General features: G+C 28.9%; 1 protein-coding gene across 2 annotated transcripts; it reads left to right on the forward strand.

Annotated features, from left to right (window-relative positions):
* The first annotated feature begins 6,826 nt into the window (after positions 1 to 6,826).
* Positions 6,827 to 7,962, forward strand: LOC149061893 (uncharacterized). 2 transcript variants are annotated; one of them, XM_089216771.1, is made up of 3 exons: positions 6,827 to 7,087; positions 7,154 to 7,513; positions 7,574 to 7,962. In XM_089216771.1, exons 1-3 carry the CDS (start codon positions 6,973 to 6,975, stop codon positions 7,861 to 7,863), a joined length of 765 nt encoding a protein of 254 aa, XP_089072897.1. In that variant the 5' UTR covers positions 6,827 to 6,972; the 3' UTR covers positions 7,864 to 7,962. The 2 variants fall into 2 exon arrangements, with proteins under 2 accessions (XP_089072897.1, XP_089072885.1); XM_089216759.1 differs by having other exon boundaries at positions 6,835 to 7,087; positions 7,154 to 7,961.
* The last annotated feature ends 4,333 nt before the right edge of the window (positions 7,963 to 12,295 follow it).

A 12,295-nucleotide genomic window follows, 5' to 3' on the forward strand; every position in this document is an offset into this window, starting at 1 on the left:
TTGACTGTAGAACATGTGATACCGGAAAAAAAATGAAAGTTCGGAACGCTTCTCAAGTATTAAGCCAAAAGTGTCTTCAATCATGCATTTTTTAGCTTGTGAGTATTAGTATTTAACTAATAGTTGTACTGTCATTAATATTTTCATTAATTTTCTATTCCAGCTAGAAATATTTTAGATTAAAATGCTCAGGATACTGCCATATTTTGTTTGTTTTTGACATGTTATTTGATTCGGTTAACGGTTGTTTTAATAAAATTGAAGATGGGAAAATTCCCATGGGAACTTCCGTTAAAACTAATTCTCCACATCATCAGTTATGGATAGACTCTTTGAAGATTCTGGAAACAATGGTCTTTATTAATCTAGTTACTAAAAAAAAAGTACACCGCAGCCACCAACATTGAAAAACTGGTCCAAAACAATAAAAGGCAAGCAATAAAATTATTGATATTTTATTTTTAAATTTGAAAACTATAGTTGAATTTTGTTTAATTTTGACAGGTTTCCAAGAAGTATAGGTACAAAGTTTTGAAAAACAGTGGGGTACATTCAATTCTTTTAAGAAATTTTAACCAGGACAGTATTGAAAATGTCTTTGGAGCTATGAAAGCCTTGGGTTACAGGAACAACAACCCAACTTGCAGTAGTTTTGCATCTTCCTACAAGATTTTGCTTTTAAACAATTTGATGTCGGCCCATTCACCAGGTAGCAACTATGAAGAGGATTCAGGTGAAGGTTGTTTGACTTCTTGCAAATCTTTATTTTCTGTTTATAATGATGTTGACACGTTAGAACCAGAACATGATTCTGTTGAACGAATTTCTGATGGACCAGAAAAAATAAGTGTATGCAATTCAGAATTTTTGAATGATTTGGGAAACCTTACAAAAAATTATATTGCTGGATATGTTGTAAAGAAACTTAATACTATACTTTTTAAAGATCGTAAGACATTTGTTCTACATCATTAACTAAAGACCATGATGTTGCTTTAGCAAGGGATTATAATCCAGATGGGAAATATTTGTTGAAATACCCTATAAGTACATCTTATTTACTAGTTCAACAAATAATTGATCTTATTAGTAAAAAATTACCATCTTTATGTTATCACAAGACGTTAAAAACTGATTTGTGTAAAATTATTCAAAATGAATTAAATTGTAATTTTATAAATTGTCCTGCCCATGGTACAATTTTTCCAGAAAAATTTGAAATTTTTGAATAATATTAATGGTACATAGCTGGTGTACATAAATAAACAGAATTTTATCAGGTAAAATAAAATTGGGAGAAAATGAGACTGATCCCATTAAGCTAAGCGCTTACTGCCGATACGTAACTTTTTCCAAAAAAAGTCCTTTAAATAACATTTCTTTCTTTAACATCAAATTTAAATCAAATTAAATTCTTGTTTTTAATTTTCCTTTTTAAACATTTCTTTTTTTACTTCATAATTATTATTATTATTTAAAAATTCCATCAATTATCTTCAACAAAATAATATATAAAAATTCAAAATTATCAGTGTTGGTATGTGGAAGGGAAATTCCCACGGCGCAGGGAAATTTGGCGTCAAATTTATCGAAACGGAATGAAGGTAAATTTACGATAGAATCAAATAAATAAAAAAAGGGAAATCTTATATTGATGACGTTTATTCGGTTTTGTCTCATTTGTTATATTAGTATATTACCACAGAATAGATAAAATTCTTAAATTTTTTTAATTTCATCTATTCAGTGATATTATCATAAACTTGGCTGATTGATTATAATATTATTCTATGCTCTTTACCAAAGACCTTATAGACGCTGGTTATAAAATAATTAAATGATAACGATATTATCTATCAATTATCAACATTATCGTAATTCGTGGTCACGGATTAATATCAGGGGGTGGCTATAGTTCTATTCACGTGAAGTCAGCAAAAGGTCGTGTAACATAGTAACCATTTATGACTAAACAAAAATCCCAGTATTGATTCATGTTTGTTAAACTGTAAACTGATGATACAGAAAATATTATTATCACTATTATCTTACCGGTATTATTATTACTGAATGATAAGACATCGTCATTCATCAACTGAGTCCACATTTAGTATTTATCGAAGACTAACATTTGTCACTTATGTACTTACGTCTTATGTGTTATAGTTTTAAAGTTAATATTTTGTTAGTTCTGTTGTTAACTTGTATACCATTATGCCGAGTTGTTATATTTGTGGTCGTACGAGAAATTCTGGTAGCAAAGATCTTGAAATAAGTTTCCATCAGTAAGTACCTATAAGTTTATCTAATAAATTAATTTATATGTTTGTTTTAAAATGTACCTAATCGTCCTAATCTTATTTATTGTTGTTATTACTATAGAATACCGAAGAATGAAAAGTATTGGGAACAATGGTTAGATTTTATTAGGAAATGTGTAACGGAGGAAAAAACAATTAAATCAAAGTGTTGTTTGTTCTGAACATTTTACTGCAGATTGCTTTAGAAAATATAACAAAACAAAATTATTAAAAGAATTTTCAGTTCCTTCAATATCAGTTAGTCGTTTGAAATCGGTATGATTATTACAAGTTAGACAATTCTTTTTATACAATTATGATATTTTAATAATTCAATTTACAAACAATTTTTAGTCAAAAATTAAGGTACCTGAGGTCAAGTTTATGCCTTTAAAACCTGCATCTACTGAAATAACTGAACCTAAAATTGTGAGCATTATATTTATTAATATTTAATATTAATGAATGCACTCAAGCATGTACTTATATGCATAAATTTTAATATATGGTATATAGTATAATATACTGAATTAATCTATACATTTTTGAATATTTTAGGTAAACAATTATAATTATGAAATAGATGGTATTCAACCAATTGACAGTTTAAGTAGTGAACTACAGAGTTGTTCCAATACACTAAATACCTACAAGTATTGTAGACTGTGAACCATTAAGTTCTTTTTCAATTGAATGTCCTAAACAAAAAGTAACATTGATATAAATTTGTTTTATGTACTTTATTGTGTAAAAATAATATCTTTTTTAAATTAAAATGGAAATAATGTTGTGTTATAGGTTGTTTCTAGAGATTTATTTTCAAAAGCTGCAATATTATGTGATAATGATAAACCAAAAAAGCATTTTTTGAAAAGAACTATTTCAACCCTGGTACGCGAAAACTTTAATCAAAGGAAAAAAAATTAAAGTCCTCAATCAACAAATTAGAAGACAAAGAAAAAATATTTCTTCTTTAAAAAGGACGTATAAACCAATTGCTACAAAAACTTGTTTTAATTTGAGAACTGATGTTTTAAATATATTCACTTTTATGTTATAGGTGTGATCAAAGTTTTAGAGGAAAAAAATTTAATCAACCAGGATCAAGTAAACTTGATAGATCTAAATTTTAGTAAGCACAAAGATCTGATAACTAATTTTGCTAAAAAAAACGCTGGGCAAAAGCTTCCTAAAAAATATAGCATGGAACTTAGACGGTTTGCCATCACACTAAATTTTTACTCTCCTAAAGCGTATCGATTTGTACGCGATGAATTTAATTGTGTGCTTCCTTGCCCAAGAACACTTAGTAAGTATACCACTTACCATCACTAATGACACGCGCGTTTCGATGCGAACGATCGAATTTTGATCATAGTGTTTGAAAACTAATATTTTTTAACTATGGAAAACGAAATAGATACGTTAATTAACGAAGTAGAAAAAAGGCCCGTCATTTGGGACATGACAACGCGTGAGTACCTACTCAAACCGAACCATGAAGAGAAGAAGTTGGGAAGAGTTGGTGCTTGTCTTTTGTGGTCCTGAGAATTCAGAAGAGAAAAAGTGAAAATTAGGTAATTAATCTTTTATTATATTTATATTTATTTTAAAATTTACAAAAGAATAAAATTGTTCAAATAATTTTGTCTTGCCTCTATAATTTCTCTTCATTTGTAAAGTAGTTGGTACATTTGTTTCGAATCATATCAGCATTACGTACATGGCAGACAGTATATGTTGAACTAAGATTTGATAATGGTGATGTTTATAGTGTATCTTTGTAATTAAAACCATCTCTTACTCTAACATAGTGATGTAAAGCACATATGGCTTTTAAAATAGTTTCAGCAAAGTCAATCTTTACATCTAGCGGTCTATGTGATATTCGCCACTTACTACACATAATCCCAAATGTCGATCTACATATCGACGTGCCCAACGTTAACCGATAATTAAAAATTTTTTTTCATAGGATAACATTTGCCACCATAAGGTCTCATTAAATTTTCTGTCTTACAAAATGCTTCGTCAGCTACAATTACGAATGGGACTTTTGCATTTTCATTATCAATTATAAGAGGCTTAGGATCAGGAATGTCTAATTTCTTTCAGTTCATTTGTTATATAACGTTGATTCTTTATATAACCCTGAGTCACTATCTTTACCATAACTTCAAATATCGACCCATACAAAACAATAGTTTGAATCACACAATGCCATCAAAACGAAAAAGAAAAAGTTTTTATGATTGTAATAAATTGAACCGGAATCTGGTGGTTGAGTAATTCGTATATGCTTCCCATCTGTAAATCATATTTTTAATAATTAATAGTAATTTTGCACATTATTTATAAGACTGGGCATTAACTAGTTAAAAATAAAAATATTTTTTTTAATATAATTATTTATATAAATAATTAATATAGTCATAAATTTCTTTAAAAAATATTTTTTTTTTTTTAATTAACGTTAATTTATCAATAGTAATCAATTAGCCTTACCTAACGCTCCAATACAGATTGGAAAAAATTTGTACGTTTTTCAAATCCTGTTGAAATTTCTAACCATTTCTTTTTGTTAGGTTAACTTATTACAGCATTTTTTAATTTAATCCATAAGATTTGGTATACTTGGCGTATTATGCCACTCAAAGTAGATACTCCAATTTTGTAATTGTAGTGTAAATCGGTTATCGAGCAACCTGTTTACAAGTATCTGAAATATAAAATTTAAAAAAAGTGCTCTGTTGTACAGTAAGTTACATGTGGGTCACTTTACAATGGATGGTATTAAATTTGAATTCAATGATATAATATCATTGTATAAGAAAAATATTAGTAATAGAGTAATATTGTATTACATTTTCAAATCTTAGATTTAAAAAGAAAAATTTTTTCGAATTCTTAACTCAAAATAATTTGTTAACTGTCGTGATTCTTCCATATTTTGTCAATTTTTGAACTTTAAATTCTTATAAAAAAAAAAACTGTGACAAAGGATTTTTAATATTTTTCATCTTCCTTTGAAACAATATACTAAGAGCCTTCAATTAAATTTTCGAGCTATTTTAACCAATAAATAAAATTATATTGATATTTCTAGAAAAAAAAAAACTAAAAAATGAAAATGTTCATAAACAGTTCAAAATAAATCATAATATTTTGAAAATTTTATCGTGTATAGAAAATTCAAATATAAACAACCATTATTTCGACTATTTAACGTGTACACAGACATAAAAAAAATAAAAAAATGAAAAACACACATCATTGTAAAATCAATACATTAATCGTTACACTCAGAATCTAAAATAATTTATGATTATTTTTTATGTATAGACTACTTTTTTCCGTGTATTTTAATAACTTTGGCTAAATATTATATGAGATATTCTTGATACTTTTTAATGCATAAAAATGCATGGGCACAGCTTACATGAGTCGTATATATCTGTACTATATAGGAGCAGTTTACAATCCTATTTTTTGTTTCAGGATTAGAATTACAAAAGAGATGGAAGGGAATTCGAGATGCATATGTAAAGGAAGTAAAAAAAAGCGGGTAAGTCGTGGATGTCGCTCTGCTGTACAGTAGGTTACTGTAATGGATGGGATTAAATTTGAATGCAATGATAGGTATCATTGTATACGAAAAACGATTCTGAACGGAGATGATTTGTTAGTCTAGGATATATTATATTTAAATATTGTCATACATTCTATTTTGAAACAAAAATTTTATTTTTCAATTAAGACGCATTTTGCATAAGGCATGGTTAATCAATTAGTGTAGTTATCATGTAATTATCATAATTCATAATACCTTATACAGTAAAACCTATGTAATATGGAAACCGTTGAGACCGGATATTTTTTCCATTTTAGACAGGTTTCCATTTAATACAGGTTGTAAAAAAAAAAAAATTTTTCCGATAGATCTTTATCAAATGTAATTTATTTTTTATTATTAATTTATTTATTTCATATATTTTACATATTATTTATTATTGGATTTTACTCCAAAATTCATCCAATGTTTTTTGTTTTGTTATTTGACTTGCCATTTTCTTTTCTACTAAATTTTTCAAGTTGAGAATTGATTCAAGAAGTTCATTTTCATTATTTTGATCCAATGCGAACATTTCTAATCGTTTTACTTCATGGAGGGCGTTCTTATACGTTTTAATATCATTGCCGTGCAATGGTACATTATCTGTTTCGTCTTCGGAACTGGATTGTTCAACGTCTATTGAAATTGAAGTGCAAGGTTTCACTGTAGTATCAGTAATAATATCAGTATCATTAGTACATAAATGCTTATCGATGTTAACATATTCATCACTATCTATTTTTTCATTTATTGGGTGCGTTCCGGCTGGACGCTTTGTACGCTTCAAGCGCTCATGAGCGCTCCCAGTGAGTTCCACTTGGCATTTATAAGCGCTCACACTACAACCGTGACGTCATGAGATCTGAGCTCTACGTCATCGTCACGCGCTCACCAACGCTCAAATGAAATAGGTAGTGCAGCGTAAGCGTTTGCGTCGTTTGCGATATCTTATCAGTTTATCACAGACTACAATTTGAAAATAAATGTACGGCAGTAATTTATTATTAATATTACATTTATTACAGCAGTAATAGTTTAATAATTTAATTCAATAGTAATATGAATAATAGCAATAGTAATAATATGTCAATTTCTATTATACTGATGGATGGAGTGGATGGAGAAACGTACACATTAAATGTGACGAGGGATGAGGCGAATCGTATAAATACAGGTATTATAAGAGTAAATCAAATTTTTGAACTTATTTTGAATTCAATTTGAATTTTTTTGTTCTTAGATATGGTATTCGCAGCTGAAATGTTGGATATATGCAAGAAAAATCAATCTGATTCACAACAGCCGACAGAACAACTTGAACAGACATCACAGAATAATTATTCTGGAACAGTACAAGAAGAACAGACAGCTGAAGTTGATGTCAATGTATTTAAATGGCCTCATGAGGCCATATTACTTCTTATTGAAGAATATAGAAAAACGGCCGACAATTTCTGTTCAGGGAAGATTTCCCAAAAAAAGATTTGGCAATCAATAGGAGATGAACTGTTAAAAAAATCTTACAATGTAACTGGTCCTCAATGTCAATCAAAATTCGGAGGTTTGAAGAGGACGTACAAGTCGATCAAGGACCACAACAGTAAGTCTGGAAATGGTACCAGAACTTGGCCATATTTTAATTTACTGGATGACTTGTTAGGAGCTAAACCGTACATTACACCCATAGCCACTCTTTCTTCGACGGGGAAAAGGGACCAACCAGAAGTGGAAAATTCTCCATCTTCTGCCATAAGCCCTGGTCATGAAAATCCTAAAAAGAAACAAAACTATTTTTCTCCTGTTGATAAGTTTAGATTAGCAATTGAGGAAAATAGAAAAGTGGTAGAAGAAAACAGAGAAAAGCGACATAAAGAAAAAATGGATCAGAAAAAGGAGGCTATTAATCTTTTGGCTAGACTAGTTAGTGTACTGGAAACTAAAAATCAGTGATTGAGATAACTGTAATTATTCAATATATATATGTGATTTGTAAAACTTTAAAATATTAAGACTGAGGATTATAATCTGTTAGATATGTTTATTATTTATTATTTATTTTGTTTATTATTATTTTTTTTTTATTATTATATATTTATGTTCAATATTTTAAAGGTTGAAAATATATTTGTTTGATATTTATTTGTGAACTAATGTTGTTAACTGTAATTAGTCAATATATATGTGATATATATATTTAATATAATATATATTTTTGTTTGATGGTAGTACTATTACTAACTTATAATTATATAAAAATAAAATACAAATTGTTATGATTCAGACTAGTTTTTTTTTATTGTAAACATATCATTGTATTTACACTATATATGGCGAAAAGGTAGTTGATCACACAAATTGTCCCTCTTGAATGCTCCTTGACGATTAATTGCAACCAACTCTCCACGAGCTTGTATATTTTCGTTTACCGGTGTTGTTTCAGGTAGACCAGGAAACTCATCATTTTGTAATAAGCATATATTATGTAAAATACAGCATGCAATAATATACTTGGGAATTAGATCGACACGCTTCATATCCAATGTTGTTAGGAGACTACGAAACCGTCCTTTTAGGAAACCAAAAGACCGTTCAATTGCCATCCTTGCAGAGGAATGACAAAAGTTGAAATTCTTTTGCTTTTGAGTTAAGTGCCCATTATCACGGTATGGAACCATAAGATGTTCATGCAAGGTATAAGCAGAATCACCAATTAAATGGGTGTTATTAGGAAATTTGGTTGCGTCATCAAGGTAATTTTTCAGTTCAGATAATCTGAAAACCCGTTGATCATGTACTGAACCTACATTCCCAGCATAGCAATGAATAAAACGACATTTATGATCGCACACAGCCTGTTGAAAAAAACAGTTCATTAAAATCGAATAAAATTTAAAAATTAAAACATTAACATACTTGTAATTGAATTGAATGGTGACCTTTTCTATTAACATAAGTTTCTTGATGGTCATGTGGTGCAGGAATGTTAATATGTGTCCCATCAATCGCACCAAGAACATTTGGAAAAGTACTGTTAGAAAAAAATCCATTTTTAATTTCTTCAACTTTTTCTTCATTTGGCCAAGTGATGAAAACTGGTGCCAACATTTCTAAAGCAACAATGACTCTTCTAATACATCTTAATGCAGTAGCTCGCCCCACACCAAATTTTTCACAAATTGATCTAAAAAGTTATTAGGTAGGTATCATATAAAAGATAGAACTACATATAATAATATGGCAAGTAATATTATTGCATCTAAAAATAATGTTATTTGTGTAACAGAAGTACCTGTAAGAGTCAGGAGTAGCCATTTTCCATATTGCAATTAAAAATTGTTTATTTGGTGAAATAGATTTGTACCCCGGCTTCATTCTTTTTAACTTTGGAGCGATTAGGGTTAATACATATTCAAATGTGGTTGGAAGCATCCTAAAAAATAATACAATAATTTTATGTAGAATATTTACATTTAATCTTATTAAAAACTTAAAAGCCTACTACTAACCTGAAGTGAGATTTGAATTGTCCATCATTGAATTGTGGTACGATGGTTTCAACATAATTCTGCAACCGAGGTATTGCAGTTTTAGTCTCAAGATTCTGTACTACGTATTCATACAATTCATTGCTGTCATCTTCACTGTCATCCGACGAAGAAGAAAATATAATATCACAGCATTGTTGTATAGCCATAATAACTAACGCACGATCATTCAAATTATTCATTATAAAAACAAAGAAACAAAACGTTGGTAGATTATTACAATTTAAAAAACAAACTAGATTTGTGGATTATGTTATCAATTTCATTTTTGATAAAATGATAACACGGTCTAAGCGTTCATGGCAGGTTCAACATCGTTCCACTTGGAACGTAAGCAAAGCGATTCTATGCGCTTATTTTCTAGTGGAACGGTTCATAATCATGAGCGCTATTGTGAGCACTGTGAGCGCGAAAGCGTCCAGCCGGAACGCACCCATTGTAGAACATAGCAATTTAAAATCGTTATCGTTATCGTTAATGGCATCTGTTGGCTGGTCCAAAAATAAATTAAACCCGGCTTTTATGAAACATTTTTTGACTGTATCTGGTTTTATTAAGTTTACAGATTTATTCAACCAATTCATACCATTCATCCATTGTTCTTTTATTTCATTTTTTTGCTTTAATACACTTGACTTTTTCCACATTTGAAAAGTTCACAAATTTGTTTTACTGTTAATTTATCTTTTTCACTTGACTCAATTAGTTTAATTTTTTCATTTAGTGTTAAACATTTATTTTTGGACGCCATATTGAATATACGAGTACCTACGTCAGAACACTACTACGACACTTATCGATAAAAAAAAATTATTGCAACGAAATAATCTATATAATTGATAAAGATTATATTCATAGACTGATAATTTTAAAATAGTATATGTACATATTTCCATGATATACAGGTTCATGACAAAATATTGTTTCCATTTCCACGTTAAACAGGTTCCATCTTATTCAGGGAACGATGTATTTAAAACTACATTAGGTTCGCCGGGACCGTAACATTTTTCCATAAAAGTCAGGTTTCCACGTTATTCAGGTTCCATATTACACAGGTTTTACTGTTTTATCATAGATATACGAATACCTGGTTTGAGGATAAATCGTTATCATTACGCGATTTCATAAAAATTTAAAACTCAAAACGCTCAAAACATTTTTCCTATAATGACGCTTCAAATTTTCTCTATAGCTATTTGAAGCCAAACTTATGGAAAACTTGGTGTTAAATTTTATAACCTTAGATATAAATCCAAACAATATTATGAATTTTGAACTACAAAATAATTTGCAAATATTCATGGTTTTGACGAATTTTTGTCAATATTTGAAATTCAAATGCTAATAAAAATTTAATTTGAACTTCCGGTGGACATTTTTTTTTTGTGATAAAGATTGGCAAATTTGTATTCTTGTATTAAATTTTCAAATCTTAGGTATAAAAGGAAGGAACATTTTTTATGAATTTCTAGGATAAAATAATTTACGAATTTTTGTGATTTTTACGTATGTTGTCAAAATTAAAATTTGAATACATGTAAAAAAAAAATTGTGGCTATACATTTATTTTATTTTTCAACTGCTATTGTAAAATTATATTATGAGCCTTGTATTAAATTCTCAAATCTTAGAATTAAAAAGAAAAACTTTTATGACTTTCTATCTAAGATAATTTGAAAATTGCCGTAATTTTTAAGTATTAAGTCAATATTTAAACTTCAAATGCTAATAAAAAAAAATCGTGTCTATGTATTTTTATAATTTTTTAATCACTATAAGAATAATTTATGAGGAACTTTGTATTAAATTTTCAAGTACTTTGATAGGGCCAAAAAAATTTTTATCGACACTTCAAAAAAAAATTTTCAGACAAATTGAAAATTTCAGTCGTCTATAAATATCTCAAAAAAAGTCAAAATATTTTGAAAATTAAATCATGTAAAGAAAATGCCAATCTAAATAACTGGTAAAATTTTTCAAGTATCTATGACTTATACTTTTGAATAATAATAAATGTTTAAAATCGTTTAATTTCGTAAAAATTTAAAATTCAAACGCATTTCAAATTTTTCCTATAATGATGCTTCGAGTTTTCTCTATAGCTACTTGAAGGAAAACTTATGGAAAACTTAGTGTTGTATTTTTAATCCTTAGTTATAAACGCAAAAAATTTTATGATTTTTCAACTTCAAAATTACTTGCAAATTTTCGCGTTTTTGACAGATTTGGTAAAATTTTGAACTGTAAACGCTTATTAAAAAAAATTGTGACTTACGATTTTTAATTTGTTTTAGCTACAATAAGAACAACTTATAAGGAACCGTCTATTAAATTTTCAAGTTCTATTGGTCGTCCAACATTTTTTTACCGACACTTCAAAAAAAATTCTCAAAAAAATCGTTGGTCTATAAATAACTCAAAAAAAGTCAAGTCAAATATGTGTGTCATTTTTTTTTGTTTTTCTCGATTTTTTGAAAACTGTTGGAAAAAGTTTACTTTTGACCTCTATATTGCACCAAGGATCTTCAATTTTACATCGGAAACCACCCCCAAAGTTTGAAATCGAAGCATTATTTCAGTTGCGTGAAGTTGGCCCCCCCCACTTTGTCGTATCGACCTCGAACCTTCGCCAATATTTTGGAACCAATTTGGAACTAATTGGAACCTTGTTTTCGAAATTTGGAACCTCAAATTTTAACCAGCACAGAATTTTTTCGGTTGGGGGGGGCCAACTTCACGCGGCCCCCCCACTTTGTCGTATCGACCTCGAACCTTCGCCAATATTTTGGAACCAATTTGGAACTAATTGGAACCTTGTTTTCGAAATTTGGAAC

Source organism: Diuraphis noxia, unplaced genomic scaffold (genome assembly GCF_037042655.1).
Source record: "Diuraphis noxia isolate RWA-SAM2 unplaced genomic scaffold, SU_Dnox_SAM2 contig0001, whole genome shotgun sequence".
In the NCBI taxonomy this organism is placed as follows: domain Eukaryota; kingdom Metazoa; phylum Arthropoda; class Insecta; order Hemiptera; family Aphididae; genus Diuraphis; species Diuraphis noxia.

What these genes read in the sequence shown, in the direction of transcription:
- LOC149061893 (XM_089216759.1), top strand. Translation starts at nt 6,973, where the DNA reads ATGAATAATAGCAATAGTAATAATATGTCAATTTCTATTATACTGATG. An exon ending in GGCGAATCGTATAAATACAG is followed by an intron (nt 7,088 to 7,153) that starts GTATTATAAGAG and finishes TTTTGTTCTTAG; the next exon opens with ATATGGTATTCGCAGCTGAA.